Raw genomic sequence first — 21,139 nt, 5'->3', positions numbered from 1 at the left:
AATTGCCTATTTCGGCAGACAATACGTATTGCCCAGACTTTTACGAAGTCATAGAACTCAACACACAAGTGACGTGTTGTTAACCGAACTTTTACGAAGCTATACGACCAAGACACAGCCAGCGTGCTAATCAAACTTTTACACCGTGTCAAATATGCTTTTAATAGTGACAAGCTAGCCTACATAAACGTATTGCCGTCTTGGCTTGCCTGATTATTTCACATCGGGTTAAACGTCTGTTGCTCATGTCACGAAGTGATTGCGCTAACTGTCCGTAACACTATGCGTTACATACAAAACCATGTAGCACATCAATGCAATAGCCTAGACTAGCCCTGAACACCTCCTCGTATGCATCATGTTATTGAAATGAGTTCCTGAAGATGAAAATTGTGTTTGTTTGTTTGTTATACAAGAAGCAGAACACTGAAGCATGTTGACGTTTCTTTATTTCACAAATTGTTGCGAAAAAAAAGAGCATTCTTACTCACAATTTATGTTCATCTTGGGTTGAGTTTCACATTGATTTACAGGTTGGTTGCTTGCTTTTAAAGGCAATGTTCATATAGCACAGTAGCTGAGCCCATGAATGCACCTTAACAGTACAGTCTCAAACCAAGTGCAGTAATTATAATAGGGTGCAGATGTTCATGTAAACACATGATAAGCAATAAGCATGATAAGCAATATCTGAACGAATTTTAACTAAAGTTCAATAGACAATGTTGCAGAACTATGCCAGTGTACATGATTTATTTTTCATTTCAATGTCAGGCATTTAGTATCTGGTGATTTTAAAGGAAGATAGGTGCCAGTCTTCTGGTGGAGGGTCTTGTATGCTGTGGTCAGTCAAAATGAATTGAGACTTAATGTGTTTAATTCTGTAGACCTGTGGAAATACAAGACAAACTGCAAAGCATATACTTGCTTTAAAAACCTGCTAACTTACACTATTCAAAGCAAGACCTGTTTAGTTGAAAGGTAAATGTTATGGGTGGGGTGTTAGTGAGAAAAGACAAGACAACGTTAATAACAAAAAGAAAAGTTGCCACGGTCAGGAGAGCCAAGACCAACGAGACAGGGCAGTAGCACCACGCCATTGATACAGCACGTTAGTAACACAACTATGTGCTGTCCAGTCACAACACCACAACGTGTATGCGTCTGTGGTAAGGGCATGGAACACTGCTTTGTCCTGTGAAGACAAAAAAAAAACAGGTGCAAACTTCTACAAAACAATAACAGATACTGGTAGGTTGTCAGACTAGAGAGAAAATAGAAACAACTTACAGTGAAATGTTGTTTGTGATCTGAAACAATTGCTGCAATGCACATATTTACAATGTACAAGAAAGAAAAAGAAATCTGATGACAACATGATTGGAAAAAAGTAAAAATAAAAATGTATTTTTTGAGTTTTATAGCCAGTTGAAATCTGGCAGGACAACTTCCAATACTGAACATGACCACGTCTTTGTTGGTTCAGCATTGTGGATCCGTTGCGTCAGTACCTGATGGATTTGGAAGCATGCGTACAGAAGTTAGCACACATAATGGCCACTACTTAATGGAAAAGATGGTTCACATGATACACTTAAGACCATTTAACTTTTTAAGAGGCTGCAGTGTGTAGTGCTATTTAATTGAATTGAATTGTATTGTCAAGTCTTTTATTTTCAGATGCACAGAACAACAGAGTCGGTCTGGGCACTGAAATTCTTAGGACAGGACACCGTACTACACTACCATAACAAGACATAACATAACATATAAGTACTCCACATAATATAACATAACTTAACAACAAGTACTAAACATAAGATATACCTATGAAAGACAAATATTGCCTTGTACTGACGTTTCTATTATTTTGACCAACCCATGCCAATCAGTGGGGCTGGGCTTAAATAACGTTTGTGTCTAATCATCCCCCAAGATGTCCATACAGTTGAACGGCCACCTCTCTTAAGCAATGGGGTAAAGTTTTCCTTTGTATTATCCACAAACATATTTAATATTGCACTGTAGCAAAGACCCAAAGCTAGTACTTAGGTAACATCATAAAGGGAGCTCATACAACATAGACAATGAATTGGAGGTAAAGCAAAGTGTGAGGAGGGGGGTGGGCAATGTAAAGTCTTGACTAGGGCTAGACACAGCAATGCTAAATTGCAGATTGTTTTGTACACGGATGAAAGAGAGATCTGTAAAACACTAGGATCCTTTGCATCAGAAAACAAATGGTTAACATTATACTACACCCTAAATCCAAAATACAGATCTAAACTGGTTGTTATTAGGCTACTTGCCATGGCTAGATCAGCAGACCTCCGTCAATCTGTCGTAGATGTAATATTGAATAGAATAAAGGGAGACGTGGATGCATTGTACAGTGGTGGTAAAATGCAAACTATTAACCGAGAAAAAACTATGTATTGTGCTATGGAGGAAATGCAGTCACACTTCAATGAGGATGCATATACTATAAGGACATTGGTGAAACATGTCAGACAGTGTGAAAAAATTATGAATAGAAACATTATGCATGCAATTCTGGAGGGCATTGAAAAATCAAATGCGTGTGAATCATCTTGTTCAGTCTAGGCAGACAGGTCTTGACTCAGTGAATTCTGCTATTTCTGGTTTCCCTTATTCCCCTCTAGAGGTAAGAGATCGGCCATACCCAATTTATGTTGGTACATTAACTTCAAGTGTTGGTAACCTAAAACAGTCATCTGGGCAGATGCTTGTCCTGTTGAGGATATTGCCATTTGTTTTGGAGAGTTTGGAAGTCAATGCATATGTGAAATTGATCATTGAGATAATAGAGAGTGTGGAGATAGTGTTTGCACCTGCTCTTACCATAGCAAATGTGTCTAGGTTGAAGTTACTAATTGAAAATCATTTGAAGCCTTTTGAAGAGATGAAAAGGTTGCTTGAAAAGATGCTCGAAATAAGAAATTCTGACTTTGACAAAGCATTTTTGTACTTGTCAGTGGTGATCAAACAGCCTCATAATTATAGCAATTCTAGTTTCAAGTTTTAGGTTGCTCAGAACCACTGTCAAAACAAGTATTGACCTTTACGTTTGAATCAAAATAATGCAAAGTTGAATTGCCCGTTGAAAAATGCATCCTCATGGTGCAAGACCAATTTGTACCCTCAAATGCCAGTTACGATGATACAGTGTTACATTATTAAATTTCTAAAGACTTCATTCGGGTTGTTGGAAAAGTTTTACTTACATCATCGGTCATCCAGATGAACTCAGTTGACCGTTTAAGTCTCGGAATGTGGCTTGGCAAATTCCGATGTTGACCATGACCATGTCCTTGTCACTTTGCAAAATGTGCATCTATTCCATAAGTAGGCCTACCTGATGGATTGGTAAACATGTGGACAAAAGTTAACACACAATTAAATCCAGCGTTTACGTGAATGAACCGTGTTAAATGCTAATTACAGTGCATGAAATGCCCTGTATTGTTATTCCTAGGCTTCTTCTTCTTCTTATTACAGTGCATGAAATCCCCTTTATTACAGTGCATGAAATGCCCTGTATTGTTATTCCTAGGCTTCTTCTTCTTCTTATTCTTGTTACCTTTTTCTGCGATTAATTCAGCCCGAACCGCTTAACGTAGAAACTTCATTCAAACTTTGTCGCGTAGGTCTTGTAAAGGACACTTATGCTATGTATTTTTCACTTTTCTAAACTTTATACTTTTTAAGATATTAAATAAAAACGAATCGAAATTTTCCCATTGACTTACATTGGGCCATTATGACATCATAATAGGGTCTTTAAACTGGCTTGCACCTGTGCTTCACTGACAGCTGCACCAAATCAAAGGAACCTCTTCTCTGTCCCTCTCAATTTAACTGTAACTAGGAACATTAAGACACCTTCCATTCTCTACTTTTTTTCTCTCCATCTCTCCATCTTTCTCTCTATCCCTCCCAGTCTACTTTCTCTCACACTCAATCTCTCTTCTTCACTCCATTTTTATCTCCTTTTTTCAATATTTTCACTCTCTTTTTCTCTTTCACTCTTCTTTCCTTCTTCCACTCATCTTTCCTTCTTCCACTCTTCTTTCCTTCTTTCACTTTTCTTTCCTTTCTTCACTCTCCTTTCTTCTTTCCTTCTTTCACTCTTCTTTCCTTTTCTTCTTTCCTTCTTCAACTATTATTTCCTTCTTTCACTCTTCTTTCCTTTCTTCACTCTTCTTTCTTTTCTTCTTCCACTCTTCTTTCCTTTCTTCACTCTTCTTTCTTTTCTTCTTTCCTTCTTTCACTCTTCTTTCCTTCATCCTCTCTTCTCTCCTTTCTTCACTCTTCTATCCTTTCTTCTTTCCTTCTTTCACTCTTCTTTCTTTTCTTCTTCCTTTCCTAACTTTTGCATTTCATGCACTGGTATTTCCTTCAGGAAATGCTTTTTCTAGTTACAGTGCATGAAATGCCCTGTATTGTTATTCCTAGGCTTCTTCTTCTTCTTCTTCTTCTTCTTGTTACCTTTTTCTGCGATTAATTCAGCTCGAACCGCTTAACTTAGAAACTTCATTCAAACTTTGTCGCGTAGGTCTTGTAAAGGACACTTATGCTATGTATTTTTCACTTTTCTTAACTTTATACTTTTTAAAATATTAAAGAAAAACGAATATAAATTTCTCCCATTGACTTACATTGTGCCATTATGACATCAGGGTCTTTAAACTGGCTTGCACCTGTGCTTCACTGACACCTGCGCCTAATCCAAGGAACCTCTTCTCTCTGTCCCTCTCAATTTAACTAGGAACATTAAGTCACCTTCCATTCTCTACTTTTTATTCACTCCATCTCTCCATCTTTCTCTCTATCCCTCTCAGTCTACTTTCTCTCACACTCAATCTTTCTACCTCACTCCATTTTTATCTCCTTTTTTCAATATTTTCACTCTCTCTTTATCCAGGGCCACTCTTGTTCACTCTTCTTTCCTTCTTCCACTCTTCTTGCCTTTCTTCTTTCCTTCTTTCACTCTTCTTTCCTTCCTCCACTCTTCTTCCCTTCTTCACTCTTCTTTCCTTTCTTTTTTCCTTCTTCCACTCTTTCCTTCTTCCATTCTTCTTTCCTTCTTTTACTCTTCTGTCCTTTCTTCTTTCCTTCTTTCCTTTTTTCTTTCATTCTTCCACTCTTCTTTCCTTTCTTCGTTCCTTCTTCTTTCTTTTCTTTCTTAACTTTTGTATTTCATGCACTGGTATTTCCTTCAGGAAATGCATTTTCTAGTTGTTATTCCTAGGCTTCTTCTTCTTCTTCTTCTTATTCTTGTTACCTTTTTCTGCGATTAATTCAGCCCGAACCGCTTAACGTAGAAACTTCATTCAAACTTTGTCGCGTAGGTCTTGTAAACGACACTTATGCTATGTATTTTTCACTTTTCTAAACTTTATACTTTTTAAGATATTAAAGAAAAACGAATATTAATTTCTCCCATTGACTTACATTGGGCCATTATGACATCATAATAGGGTCTTTAAACTGGCTTGCACCTGTGCTTTACTGACCTGTGCCAAATCCAAGGAACCTCTTCTCTCTCTGTCCCTCTCAATTTAACTGTAACTAGGAACATTAAGACACCATCCATTCTCTATTTTTTTTCTCTCCATCTCTCCATCTTTCTCTCTCAGTCAACTTTCTCTCACACTCAATCTCTCTTCTTCACTCCATTTTTATCTCCTTTTTTCAATATTTTCACTCTCTCTTTATCTCTTCATCCAGAGCCACTCTTGTTCACTCTTCTTTCCTTCTTCCACTCTTCTTTCCTTTCTTATTTTCTTCTTCCATTTTTCTTTCCTTCTTCCACTCTTCTTGCCTTTCTTTTTTCCTTCATCCACTCTTCTTTCCTTCTTCCACTTTTCTTTCCTTTCTTCACTCTTCTTTCCTTCTTACACTCTTCTTTCCTTTCTTCTTTCCTTCTTTCACTCTTCTTTCTTTTCTTATTTCCTTCTTCCACTCTTCTTTCCTGTCTTCTTTCATCATTTCACTCTTCTTTCTTTTCTTCTTTCCTTCTTCCACTCTTCTTTCCTTTCTTCTTTCCTTCTTCCACTCTTCTCTCCTTTCTTCACTCTTCTTTCCATTTTTATTTCCTTCTTCCACTCTTCTTGCCTTTCTTTTTTCCTTCATCCACTCTTCTTTCCTTCTTCCACTTTTCTTTCCTTTCTTCACTCTTCTTTCCTTCTTACACTCTTCTTTCCTTTCTTCTTTCCTTCTTTCACTCTTCTTTCTTTTCTTATTTCCTTCTTCCACTCTTCTTTCCTTCCTTCACTCTTCTTTCCTGTCTTCTTTCATCATTTCACTCTTCTTTCTTTTCTTCTTTCCTTCTTCCACTCTTCTTTCCTTTCTTCTTTCCTTCTTCCACTCTTCTCTCCTTTCTTCACTCTTCTTTCCTTTTGTCTTTCCTTCTTCCACTCTTCTTGCCTTCTTTCACTCTTCTTTCTTTTCTTCTTCCTTTCTTAACCTTTGCATTTCATGCACTGGTATTTCCTTCAGGAAATGCATTTTCTAGTTACAGTGCATGAAATGCCCTGTATTGTTATTCCTAGGCATTTTCTTCTTCTTCTTCTTATTCTTGTTACCTTTTTCTGCGATTAATTCAGCTCGAACCGCTTAACGTAGAAACTTCATTCAAACTTTGTCGCGTAGGTCTTGTAAAGGACACTTATGCTATGTATTTTTCACTTTTCTAAACTTTATACTTTTTAAGTTATTAAAGAAAAACGAATCTAAATGTTCCCATTGACTTACATTGGGCCATTATGACATCATAATAGGGTAATTAAACTGGCTTGCACCTGTGCTTCACTGACACCTGCGGCAAGCCTCCAAGGGTCCTCTTCTCTCTGTACCTCTCCATTCAACTGTATAACTAGGAATATTAATAGACACCTTCCATACTGTACTTTTTTCTCTCTCTCCTTCTTTCTCTCTATCACTCTCACTCTAATTCTCTCACACTCCATCTCTCTGCTTCACTCTATTTTTCTCCTTCTTTCAACATTTTCACTCTCTCTTTACTGTCTTTATCCAGAGCCACTCTTGTTCACTCTTCTTTCCTTACTTTGTTTCTTCCTCTCTTCTTTCCTTCTTTCCTTCTTTCTACTCTTCTTTACTTTCTTCTTTCCTTCTTCCACTCTTCTTTCCTTTCTTCTTCCACTCTTCTTACCTTTTTCCTTTCTTCTTTCCTTCTTTCACTCTTCTTTCTTTTCTTCTTATCTTCTTCGGCTCTTCTTCCCTTCTTCCACTCTTCTTCTCTTTCTTCACTCTTCTTTCCTTCTTCCACTTTTATTTCCTTCTTCCACTCTAATTTCCTTTCTTCACTCTTCTTTCCTTTCTTCTTCCTTTCTTCCACTCTTCTTTCTTTCTTCCACTCTTCTTTCCTTTCTTCACTCTTCTTTCCTTTCTTCTTTCCTTCTTCCACTCTTCTTTCCTTCTTTTACAGTTCTTTCCTTTCTTCCTTCCTTCTTTCACTTTTATTTTCTTTTATTCGTTCTTTCTTAACTTCTGCATTTCATGCACTTGTATTTCCTTCAGGAAATGCATTTTCTAGTTACAGTGCATGAAATGCCCTGTATTGTTATTCCTAGGCTTCTTCTTCTTCTTCTTCTTCTTCTTCTTGTTACCTTTTTCTGCGATTAATTCAGCCCGAACCGCTTAACGTAGAAACTTCATTCAAACTTTGACGCGTAGGTCTTGTAAACGACACTTATGCTATGTATTTTTCACTTTTCTAAACTTTATACTTTTTAAGATATTAAAGAAAAACAAATATAAATTTCTCCCATTGACTTACATTGGGCCATTATGACATCATAATAGGGTCTTTAAACTGGCTTGCACCTGTGCTTCACTGACAGCTGCACCAAATCAAAGGAACCTCTACTCTCTCTGTCCCTCTCAATTTAACTGTAACTAGGAACATTAAGACACCATCCATTCTCTACTTTTTTTTCTCTCCATATCTCCATCTTTCTCTCTCAGTCAACTTTCTCTCACACTCAATCTCTCTTCTTCAATCCATTTTTATCTCCTTTTTTCAATATTTTCACTCTCTCTTTATCTCTTCATCCAGAGCCACTCTTGTTCACTATTCTTTCCTTCTTCCACTCTTCTTTCCTTTCTTCTTTTCTTCTTTCATTCTTCTTTCCTTTGTTCTTTCCTTCTTTCACTTCTTATTTCCTTCTTCCACTCTTCTTTCCTTCCTTCACTCTTCTTTCCTTTCTTCTTTCATTATTTCACTCTTCTTTCTTTTCTTCTTTCCTCCTTCCACTCTTCTTTCCTTTCTTCACTCTTCTTTCCTTCTTTCACTCTTCTTTCCTTTCTTCTTTCCTTCTTCCGCTCTTCTCTCCTTTCTTCACTCTTCTTTCCTTTTGTCTTTCCTTCTTCCACTCTTCTTTCCTTTCTTCTTTCCTTCTTTCACTCTTCTTTCTTTTCTTCTTCCTTTCTTAACCTTTGCATTTCATGCACTGGTATTTCCTTCAGGAAATGCATTTTCTAGTTACAGTGCATGAAATGCCCTGTATTGTTATTCCTAGGCTTCTTCTTCTTCTTCTTCTTCTTCTTATTCTTGTTACCTTTTTCTGCGATTAATTCAGCCCGAACCGCTTAACGTAGAAACTTCATTCAAACTTTGTCGCGTAGGTCTTGTAAACGACACTTATGCTATGTATTTTTCACTTTTCTAAACTTTATACTTTTTAAGATATTAAAGAAAAACGAATATAAATTTCTCCCATTGACTTACATTGGGCCATTATGACATCATAATAGGGTCTTTAAACTGGCTTGCACCTGTGCTTTACTGACAGCTGCGCCAAATCAAAGGAACCTCTTCTCTGTCCCTCTCAATTTAACTGTAACTAGGAACATTAAGACACCTTCCATTCTCTACTTTTTTTCTCTCCATCTCTCCATCTTTCTCTCTATCCCTCTCAGTTTACTTTCTCTCACACTCAATCTCTCTTCTTCACTCCATTTTTATCTTTTTTCAATATTTTCACTCTCTTTTTCTCTTTCACTCTTCTTTCCTTCTTCCACTCATCTTTCCTTCTTCCACTCTTCTTTCCTTCTTTCACTTTTCTTTCCTTTCTTCACTCTCCTTTCTTCTTTCCTTCTTTCACTCTTCTTTCCTTTCTTCACTCTTCTTTCTTTTCTTCTTCCACTCTTCTTTCCTTTCTTCACTCTTCTTTCTTTTCTTTTTTCCTTCTTTCACTCTTCTTTCCTTCATCCTCTCTTCTCTCCTTTCTTCACTCTTCTATCCTTTCTTCTTTCCTTCTTCCACTCTTCTTTCCTTTCTTCTTTCCTTCTCTCACTCTTCTTTCTTTTCTTCTTCCTTTCCTAACTTTTGCATTTCATGCACTGGTATTTCCTTCAGGAAATGCTTTTTCTAGTTACAGTGCATGAAATGCCCTGTATTGTTATTCCTAGGCTTCTTCTTCTTCTTCTTCTTCTTCTTCTTCTTCTTCTTATTCTTGTTACCTTTTTCTGCGATTAATTCAGCCCGAACCACTTAACGTAGAAACTTCATTCAAACTTTGTCGCGTAGGTCTTGTAAACGACACTTATGCTATGTATTTTTCACTTTTCTAAACTTTATACTTTTTAAGATATTAAAGAAAAACGAATATAAATTTCTCCCATTGACTTACATTGGGCCATTATGACATCATAATAGGGTCTTTAAACTGGCTTGCACCTGTGCTTTACTCTGCCGTGCTAAGGCAAAAGACCGTAACTTCAAGTTTGGTCAAAAATGAGTTTTTGACGTATTTGTAAAATATCAGCAGTAATTAAACAAATGTACTGATATTAAATGTACTACTAACATGCCATTATCAAATTAAAGCCAGTGACATCAGTATTTTGGTTGATTTCACGATGTATAGGCTACCGACAGTTAGCATACCAAGCTAGGTAGCATTACCATTAGAATTGCATGGCAGATATGCTAAGCTATCGGGCTATTCCCCCACCCAGTGCCTGTGGCTAGTCCGAAAAAGGTGCATCTAAATCGGGTAACTTCGCTTGGCGAGCGGGGGCATGTGGAGAGGGAAAATGGGCCTCATTCTCTATCGTTCTCTCTCTCTCTCTCTCTCTCTCTCTCTCTCTCACACACACACACACACACACACACACACACACCCCAATGGACTGACATAGATGTTTTATGTGTTTCATGTGACAATTCAAGTTCATTGTTTTATGTGCTTAATGTGATAATTCAATGGTGTGTGTGTGTGTGTGTGTGTGTGTGTGTGTGTGTGTGTGTGTGTGTGTGTGTGTGTGTGAGATAATCATTGTATTGGTATTTGTGATAAATTAAATAGTATTACTACTGATTAATTAATAGGGTCATTATTCCATTGTTATCATACCACTGAGCTTTAACATAGAAGTTACTGCCTTCTGCCTTAGTATGCTTCACTGACACCTGTGCCAAATCCAAAGAACCTCTTCTCTCTCTGTCCCTCTCAATTTAACTGTAACTAGGAACATTAAGACACCATCCATTCTCTATTTTTTTTTCTCTCCATCTCTCCATCTTTCTCTCTGTCAACTTTCTCTCACACTCAATCTCTCTTCTTCACTCCATTTTTATCTCCTTTTTTCAACATTTTCACTCTCTCTTTATCTCTTCATCCAGAGCCACTCTTGTTCACTCTTCTTTCCTTCTTCCACTCTTCTTTCCTTTCTTATTTTCTTCTTCCATTTTTCTTTCCTTCTTCCACTCTTCTTGCCTTTCTTTTTTCCTTCATCCACTCTTCTTTCCTTCTTCCACTTTTCTTTCCTTTCTTCACTCTTCTTTCCTTCTTACACTCTTCTTTCCTTTCTTCTTTCCTTCTTTCACTCTTCTTTCTTTCCTTATTTCCTTCTTCCACTCTTCTTTCCTTCCTTCACTCTTCTTTCCTTTCTTCTTTCATTATTTCACTCTTCTTTCCTTCTTCCACTCTTCTTTCCTTTCTTCACTCTTCTTTCTTTTCTTCTTTCCTTCTTTCACTCTTCTTTCCTTTCTTCTTTCCCTCTTCCACTCTTCTCTCCTTTCTTCACTCTTCTTTCCTTTTGTCTTTCCTTCTTCCACTCTTCTTGCCTTTCTTTTTTCCTTCATCCACTCTTCTTTCCTTCTTCCACTTTTCTTTCCTTTCTTCACTCTTCTTTCCTTCTTACACTCTTCTTTCCTTTCTTCTTTCCTTCTTTCACTCTTCTTTCTTTTCTTCTTCCTTTCTTAACCTTTGCATTTCATGCACTGGTATTTCCTTCAGGAAATGCATTTTCTAGTTACAGTGCATGAAATGCCCTGTATTGTTATTCCTAGGCTTCTTCTTCTTCTTCTTATTCTTGTTACCTTTTTCTGCGATTAATTCAGCCCGAACCGCTTAACGTAGAAACTTCATTCAAACTTTGACGCGTAGGTCTTGTAAACGACACTTATGCTATGTATTTTTCACTTTTCTAAACTTTATACTTTTTAAGATATTAAAGAAAAACAAATATATATTTCTCCCATTGACTTACATTGGGCCATTATGACATCATAATAGGGTCTTTAAACTGGCTTGCACCTGTGCTTCACTGACAGCTGCACCAAATCAAAGGAACCTCTACTCTCTCTGTCCCTCTCAATTTAACTGTAACTAGGAACATTAAGACACCATCCATTCTCTACTTTTTTTTCTCTCCATCTCTCCATCTTTCTCTCTCAGTCAACTTTCTCTCACACTCAATCTCTCTTCTTCACTCCATTTTTATCTCCTCTTTTCAATATTTTCACTCTCTCTTTATCTCTTCATCCAGAGCCACTCTTGTTCACTCTTCTTTCCTTCTTCCACTCTTCTTTCCTTTCTTATTTTCTTCTTTCACTCTTCTTTCCTTTGTTCTTTCCTTCTTTCACTCTTCTTTCTTTTCTTATTTCCTTCTTCCACTCTTCTTTCCGTCCTTCACTCTTCTTTCCTTTCTTCTTTCATTATTTCACTCTTCTTTCTTTTCTTCTTTCCTTCTTCCACTCTTCTTTCCTTTCTTCACTCTTCTTTCTTTTCTTCTTTCACTCTTCTTTCTTTCTTCCGCTCTTCTCTCCTTTCTTCACTCTTCTTTCCTTTTGTCTTTCCTTCTTCCACTCTTCTTTCCTTTCTTCTTTCCTTCTTTCACTCTTCTTTCTTTTCTTCTTCCTTTCTTAACCTTTGCATTTCATGCACTGGTATTTCCTTCAGGAAATGCATTTTCTAGTTACAGTGCATGAAATGCCCTGTATTGTTATTCCTAGGCTTCTTCTTCTTCTTCTTATTCTTGTTACCTTTTTCTGCGATTAATTCAGCCCGAACCGCTTAACGTAGAAACTTCATTCAAACTTTGACGCGTAGGTCTTGTAAACGACACTTATGCTATGTATTTTTCACTTTTCTAAACTTTATACTTTTTAAGATATTAAAGAAAAACAAATATATATTTCTCCCATTGACTTACATTGGGCCATTATGACATCATAATAGGGTCTTTAAACTGGCTTGCACCTGTGCTTCACTGACAGCTGCACCAAATCAAAGGAACCTCTACTCTCTCTGTCCCTCTCAATTTAACTGTAACTAGGAACATTAAGACACCATCCATTCTCTACTTTTTTTTCTCTCCATCTCTCCATCTTTCTCTCTCAGTCAACTTTCTCTCACACTCAATCTCTCTTCTTCACTCCATTTTTATCTCCTCTTTTCAATATTTTCACTCTCTCTTTATCTCTTCATCCAGAGCCACTCTTGTTCACTCTTCTTTCCTTCTTCCACTCTTCTTTCCTTTCTTATTTTCTTCTTTCACTCTTCTTTCCTTTGTTCTTTCCTTCTTTCACTCTTCTTTCTTTTCTTATTTCCTTCTTCCACTCTTCTTTCCGTCCTTCACTCTTCTTTCCTTTCTTCTTTCATTATTTCACTCTTCTTTCTTTTCTTCTTTCCTTCTTCCACTCTTCTTTCCTTTCTTCACTCTTCTTTCTTTTCTTCTTTCACTCTTCTTTCTTTCTTCCGCTCTTCTCTCCTTTCTTCACTCTTCTTTCCTTTTGTCTTTCCTTCTTCCACTCTTCTTTCCTTTCTTCTTTCCTTCTTTCACTCTTCTTTCTTTTCTTCTTCCTTTCTTAACCTTTGCATTTCATGCACTGGTATTTCCTTCAGGAAATGCATTTTCTAGTTACAGTGCATGAAATGCCCTGTATTGTTATTCCTAGGCTTCTTCTTCTTATTCTTGTTACCTTTTTCTGCGATTAATTCAGCCCGAACCGCTTAACGTAGAAACTTCATTCAAACTTTGTCGCGTAGGTCTTGTAAAGGACACTTATGCTATGTATTTTTCACTTTTCTAAACTTTATACTTTTTAAGTTATTAAAGAAAAACGAATCTAAATTTTCCCATTGACTTACATTGGGCCATTATGACATCATAATAGGGTAATTAAACTGGCTTGCACCTGTGCTTCACTGACACCTGCAGCAAGCCTCCAAGGGTCCTCTTCTCTCTGTACCTCTCCATTCAACTGTATAACTAGGAATATTAATAGACACCTTCCATACTCTACTTTTTTTTCTCTCTATCACTCTCACTCTACTTTCTCTCACACTCCATCTCTCTGCTTCACTCTTTTTTTCTCCTTCTTTCAATATTTTCACTCTTTACTGTCTTTATCCAGAGCCACTCTTGTTCACTCTTCTTTCCTTACTTTGTTTCTTCCTCTCTTCTTTCCTTTCTTCTTTCCTTCTTTCTACTCTTCTTTACTTTCTTCTTTCCTTCTTCCACTCTTCTTTCCTTTCTTCTTCCCTTCTTCCACTCTTCTTCCCTTCTTCCACTTTTCTTTCCTTCTTCCACTCTTCTTTCCTTCTTCCACTCTAATTTCCTTTCTTCACTCTTCTTTCCTTTCTTCTTCCCTTCTTCCACTCTTCTTTCCTTTCTTCACTCTTCTTTCCTTCTTCAACTCTTATTTCCTTCTTTTACTGTTCTTTCCTTTCTTCCTTCCTTCTTTCACTTTTCTTTTATTCGTTCTTTCTTAACTTTTGCATTTCATGCACTGGTATTTCCTTCAGGAAATGCATTTTCTAGTTACAGTGCATGAAATGCCCTGTATTGTTATTCCTAGGCTTCTTCTTCTTATTACAGTGCATGAAATGCCCTGTATTGTTATTCCTAGGCTTCTTCTTCTTCTTATTCTTGTTACCTTTTTCTGCGATTAATTCAGCCCGAACCGCTTAACGTAGAAACTTCATTCAAACTTTGTCGCGTAGGTCTTGTAAACGACACTTATGCTATGTATTTTTCACTTTTCTAAACTTTATACTTTTTAAGATATTAAAGAAAAACGAATATAAATTTCTCCCATTGACTTACATTGGGCCATTATGACATCATAATAGGGTCTTTAAACTGGCTTGCACCTGTGCTTTACTGACACCTGTGCCAAATCAAAGGAACCTCTTCTCTCTCTGTCCCTCTCAATTTAACTGTAACTAGGAACATTAAGACACCATCCATTCTCTATTTTTTTTCTCTCCATCTCTCCATCTTTCTCTCTCAGTCAACTTTCTCTCACACTCAATCTCTCTTCTTCACTCCATTTTTATCTCCTTTTTTCAATATTTTCACTCTCTCTTTATCTCTTCATCCAGAGCCACTCTTGTTCACTCTTCTTTCCTTCTTCCACTCTTCTTTCCTTTCTTATTTTCTTCTTCCATTTTTCTTTCCTTCTTCCACTCTTCTTGCCTTTCTTTTTTCCTTCTTCCACTTTTCTTTCCTTCTTACACTCTTCTTTCCTTTATTCTTTCCTTCTTTCACTCTTCTTTCTTTTCTTATTTCCTTCTTCCACTCTTCTTTCCTTTCTTCACTCTTCTTTCCTTCTTTCACTCTTCTTTCCTTTCTTCTTTCCTTCTTCCACTCTTCTCTCCTTTCTTCACTCTTCTTTCCTTTTGTCTTTCCTTCTTCCACTCTTCTTTCCTTTTGTCTTTCCTTCTTCCACTCTTCTTTCCTTCTTTCACTCTTCTTTCTTTTCTTCTTCCTTTCTTAACCTTTGCATTTCACGCACTGGTATTTCCTTCAGGAAATGCATTTTCTAGTTCTTGTTACCTTTTTCTGCGATTAATTCAGCCCGAACCGCTTAACGTAGAAACTTCATTCAAACTTTGACGCGTAGGTCTTGTAAACGACACTTATGCTATGTATTTTTCACTTTTCTAAACTTTATACTTTTCAAGATATTAAAGAAAAACAAATATAAATTTCTCCCATTGACTTACATTGGGCCATTATGACATCATAATAGGGTCTTTAAACTGGCTTGCACCTGTGCTTCACTGACAGCTGCACCAAATCAAAGGAACCTCTACTCTCTCTGTCCCTCTCAATTTAACTGTAACTAGGAACATTAAGACACCATCCATTCTCTACTTTTTTTTCTCTCCATCTCTCCATCTTTCTCTCTCAGTCAACTTTCTCTCACACTCAATCTCTCTTCTTCACTCCATTTTTATCTCCTTTTTTCAATATTTTCACTCTCTCTTTATCTCTTCATCCAGAGCCACTCTTGTTCACTCTTCTTTCCTTCTTCCACTCTTCTTTCCTTTCTTATTTTCTTCTTTCACTCTTCTTTCCTTTGTTCTTTCCTTCTTTCACTCTTCTTTCTTTTCTTATTTCCTTCTTCCACTCTTCTTTCCTTCCTTCACTCTTCTTTCCTTTCTTCTTTCATGATTTCACTCTTCTTTCTTTTCTTCTTTCCTTCTTCCACTCTTCTTTCCTTTCTTCACTCTTCTTTCTTTTCTTCTTTCCTTCTTTCACTCTTCTTTCCTTCTTCCGCTCTTCTCTCCTTTCTTCACTCTTCTCTCCTTTTGTCTTTCCTTCTTCCACTCTTCTTTCCTTTCTTCTTTCCTTCTTTCACTCTTCTTTTCTTCTTCCTTTCTTAACCTTTGCATTTCATGCACTGGTATTTCCTTCAGGAAATGCATTTTCTAGTTATTCTTGTTACCTTTTTCTGCGATTAATTCAGCCCGAACCGCTCAACGTAGGAACTTCATTCAAACTTTGTCGCGTAGGTCTTGTAAAGGACACTTATGCTATGTATTTTTCACTTTTCTAAACTTTATACTTTTTAAGATATTAAATAAAAACGAATCTAAATTTTCCCATTGACTTACATTGGGCCATTATGACATCATAATAGGGTCTTTAAACTGGCTTGCACCTGTGCTTCACTGACAGCTGCGCCAAATCAAAGGAACCTCTTCTCTGTCCCTCTCAATTTAACTGTAACTAGGAACATTAAGACACCTTCCATTCTCTACTTTTTTTCTCTCCATCTCTCCATCTTTCTCTCTATCCCTCTCAGTCTACTTTCTCTCACACTCAATCTCTCTTCTTCACTCCATTTTATCTCCTTTTTTCAATATTTTCACTCTCTTTTTCTCTTTCACTCATCTTTCCTTCTTCCACTCATCTTTCCTTCTTCCACTCTTCTTTCCTTCTTTCACTTTTCTTTCCTTTCTTCACTCTCCTTTCTTCTTTCCTTCTTTCACTCTTCTTTCCTTTTCTTCTTTCCTTCTTCAACTATTTCCTTCTTTCACTCTTCTTTCCTTTCTTCACTCTTCTTTCTTTTCTTCCTCCACTCTTCTTTCCTTTCTTCACTCTTCTTTCTTTTCTTCTTTCCTTTTTTCACTCTTCTTTCCTTCATCCTCTCTTCTCTCCTTTCTTCACTATTCTATCCTTTCTTCTTTCCTTCTTCCACTCTTCTTTCCTTTCTTCTTTCCTTCTTTCACTCTTCTTTCTTTTCTTCTTCCTTTCCTAACTTTTGCATTTCATGCACTGGTATTTCCTTCAGGAAATGCATTGTCTAGTTGTATCTGTAATTGCAAAGTAAGTAAATCAACTTACCTTGACCGGAGGTCGTGTGGGTTGCTGTTAAAGTTGACACTTCGACAGAGATGAGTTTTCCAAAGTCCAGGATTCATGAAAATAAAGTGTTGGGCTCCCTCCTCTGACACATGGTATGAGGACCGTGAGACACAAACTCCAGCACTGCATCCCTCTTCATCGGAGTTCATTAACTAGTAACACCATACACTCCTAGCTAACATAATTGACCATGTCTAATTAGTCGTCTGAGCAACATTATGCATTAATTTAAGATAACCAATTACTTTATTTCCCCCAAAACATCAATTGTGTGTCTGTGAGATTGCTAGCTTGAGCTAACCAAAACCCCATATAGCTAGCCTGAGCTAACCAAACACTGTATAGCCAGCTAGGTCAATTAGCTTGCGTAAAATAAGCTAACCAATTACGTTATTCTCAAACAAAAAAAACATCGATTACGTGTGTTTGTGATGTGTAATATCCTTTATCAGTCATTCAAGTTTTTTACGTTTTCGTGTATTTACCGCTGGTGAGATTACAGCTAGGTCAAGATACTGTAGTCTAAGCTAACCAATTACCTAATATATACAGTTTAAGAACAACTGCGATAGCTTTGTGTTCACAGCCAAACTAGTCTTTAACAGTGAAGTCCGCGATCCAAATTAAGTTTGAGACGTCAAAAGCGAGCTTTAAATGAACAGAATCGGTGATATTAAGTTATTTGATCGTATTTACCGCCGTAATTCCCTAGTAATGTTCGGTGTCATATTAAAATTCTTTATCATGTCTGTTGCGTCATCCGGAACTTCTCGCTAGCCGGAGAAACAGCTGATCGGTCTCTGTTGCGTCACCCGGAACTTCTGGCTAGGCCGGAACTTTTCGCTCATGACAGAGCCTTAGCCTAGCTTAGCCTAGCCTATCTAACTTTCAATTTGGCTGCAAGAACGTAGCCCAATTCATTGACAAAATTAAACTGTAGAGAGAAAACGCTATACATGCAAAACGTATTTTGTGGTATTGTATCGGGTATCATGAATTTATGGCAGGTATTGTATCGAAGTCATAATTTTGGTATCGTGACAACACTAGTGGTGAATGTGATCTCTTACTTCTCTCCTAAACTCTGTGGTGAATGTCATCTCTTACTTCACTCCTAAACTCTGTGGTGAATGTGATCTTTTACTTGTCTCACTTTAATTCCACAGATCCTACCAAAATGGGAGGGCTCAGTATGCTGCTGTTGGCTGGGGAGCATGCTCTGACTGCCAGAGAGGTATGATTTAACATCATGTTATTTGAACCATAACTCTTAACACTGTACACGCATCAACAGCCTGTGTTGGTTTTGTCTTTGGTGCTGAAATGAGATGAGAGAGTGTTCTTACTTCCTCGTGCTTTACCATGTGTCGATATGTAGTAATATTTGAAAAAAAAAAAAAACCTAAGAAGTAGACTAACAACATGTTTTTCTAATTTAGACTTAAACAGTAAAACCCTGCCTGGTAGTGGCCCTCTCCCTCCTCCTGTATATATGGAGTGGTTGGGTCTACACCAGGTTTACTGTTTACTGTTGTAAAGTTAGCACAGACTTCCAGTTCAGATTAACTGTTGGATTGATGGAATTGTATTGTTAATTTTATATTTTTAATTAAAAAAAATGTATGCTTACATTATCCTCACGTCCTCTGCTAAGTTAGTTACTATATTTATAATGAGTATCTGCGTTCAAAACTAACAATAATAATCTAAACAGATTCGAAGTCCAAATGTAGGCAGCGCTCTTTCTTCACTCTGTAGCATGAGCATACGTCTATATTGTGAGCTAGAGATTAGCATACAACTCATCGTGTAATTCTTTCTGCAGTCAGAGGGCCTGATACCAACAGGATTGCGCCCATTTCTGGCGTAAAATAGCGGTCGTAAACATAAAATGGTATTTACTAAGGGGGCGCATTTGAGTAGAGTCGCATATTAACGCTTTGGGGGTGTGAACGTGGGATGGCACAGAAACGTGGGTGGAACGTGGGCGTAAAGCGCAATTTAATGGTAGGAGAGAAGGTAAGTGCGCCTAATGATGTATTGCGTGGTATTTACTAAAACTGCCTAGCGAGCGCAAGTCAGGATAATTCTCCGCCTCATAAAAGCACGTCTTAACCGGGAAGCGCATTTCCACTCAGTCTGAAAACGCTGATATGGCAGCAGTTATAAGAGTAAGGCGAAGACATAGACAGAGACAGCGCACAGAAATATTTTTTTAAACTCGAATAACAATTTTTCAGTTAAGCGAACCACAAATCATTAGACGGTACAGGTTAACCAGCCACGCAATACTTCAAATACTGAACCAGATCAGAGACGACATCGAACCCTTCAACCGGAGATCACATTCCATTCCATCAGTTGATAAACTCCGGACAACATTGCAAATATTGGCATCGGATCATTTCAAACAGTTATAGCATCAGCAGTTGGTATATCTCAGCCTTCACTCAGCCAAATATTCACCCAGGTACTCGACGCATTGCTGCGGCGCACTGGTCAATACATTTCCCCTCTGCCATAGCTGAAATTAGAGACATCAAACAGGATTTTTTTTTAAATCGCAAACTTTCCGAACGTAATTGGAACCATTGATTGCACCCACGTCCATATATATTGTAGTGAACCCATGTCCCTTGTAGAAATTATAAATCTCGCCATGTACACATCTATATTGTTATAATAGACAGTTTATGCATTAATGCCACCAATAGCATATTCTTTATAATCGTGTTCTTTTAAACATCTCGCTGTAGGTGATGGCAGGCAGAACAACAATATAACAGCGCACACATTGAATCAGGTTCAGTGATTGAGCGAACGTGAACCAATATATTTACCTCCTCTTAGCTGAACCTTCATTTTCTCTTCCTAAATAAATACCACGGAAAATGCGCAAAAACACAGTGCGTTAATGTGCGACCGCAGATTAAGCTGCGGTCGCAATCTTAGTGAATCAGGCCCAGTGTGTAGGCCTGCCTTTCAAAGGAAATTGTGTTAAACTCAACAGTTGTAGCCATACTGTCTCATCGCAGGTATTTAAGGCTGAGTTGTAGATTGCACTGATTAACCGGCAGCCTATCTCACCCTGTCCAAATCATTGCACAACCGCCAAGGTTTCCTGCTGCACCTTCTATCATGCTGTTGTCACAATCACATGTGAAAAGAAATCATGTTTAAATTAAGTTATTTACATTAACAGTTAAAATATGGTAAAATAGTGAATTGACACATGTACATACCGTAATTCCCGGACTATAAGCCGCTACTTTTTTCTCACGCGCTTATACAATGACGCGGCTTATTTATGTATTTTTCCCACTTTCACAAGCTTAATGCCTGAGGGGAGACAAACAGTAACTCTGCCTAAATGAAGGGGGTGTGTGAGAGCCTGAAACGTGAAATGTTAAATAATGGGAGATCAATGCCGGAGCTAAAAGGTATGCTTCAAAAGACGGGACAGAAAATAACTTGATCGACAACTCACATTTAAAACCAACTTGCTTTTGAAAAATGTTGGAACCTCAAGAATAGATTTGGCTTTAGACGAAGAGCGGAGACTAAAGCATGAGCAATATTGCTAACATTGATATCAGAGTGAGCCCTTGCTCTATCGATTTCCCATTATTTCTCTTAGGTATGTTTATATCTATGTGAAGCCATTTAACATTCCACAAGTGGTTGTAATCACGTAGAACCCAAGACTGCTTTTTCAATGGTGAGATGATTTTGAAAAATTAAACTTTGCAGCTTAAGTTGTGTTTCCTGGTTGTTACTGGTTATCGAATTGCTGTGCTAGCTAAGGGAACTTTAAATAACCTTAGCATAAACGATTTCAATGGAAGAGTTACAGTTCCATAAAACGATCTAGTATCACGTATCACAAGCTAGCAGCTGCCAACTGTATGTACCTTACCTATGTGTGTGAAAATGATAATATGAAATATGATAAACAATAGACAATGTTCGAGCTGCAAATTGAATGATGGTTTTACGTTGCTTGTGCTTACACCTTTGGCTAAAACAACGCGGCGACACAACTGTCTTTTATTCTTTTATGGTCGAGATCGGATATTTTGAACTCAAACCAGTTCCAAACAGAGGTGCCCCCTTTTTAACCAAATCGTCATCATCTTGCTCTTGAGCAACATCACTTTCTGCGTGTTAACTTATCCCCGATTGTTCACTTTAGCACTTACAAAAAGCT

The 21,139-nt window shown here is 37.4% G+C and overlaps 1 protein-coding gene across 1 annotated transcript in view; it reads left to right on the top strand.

Moving 5' to 3' along the window:
- Window positions 1-21,139, top strand: part of bbx (BBX high mobility group box domain containing) — a gene marked incomplete at its 3' end in the record, with an annotated part of 61,667 nt that overhangs the window by 22,931 nt on the left and 17,597 nt on the right. Inside the window, exon 6 of the mRNA XM_080836874.1 lies at window positions 18,099-18,166. Within this exon, the coding sequence (XP_080693000.1) occupies window positions 18,099-18,166 (68 nt within the window). The remainder of the gene's footprint in view (window positions 1-18,098; window positions 18,167-21,139) is intronic.

The sequence above is a fragment of the Sprattus sprattus genome, assembly GCF_963457725.1.
Source record: "Sprattus sprattus genome assembly, chromosome: 1".
Taxonomy (NCBI): Eukaryota; Metazoa; Chordata; class Actinopteri; order Clupeiformes; family Clupeidae; genus Sprattus; species Sprattus sprattus.
Note: the sequence above shows the minus strand (reverse complement) of the source record. Positions and strands in the feature narration are given on the sequence as shown.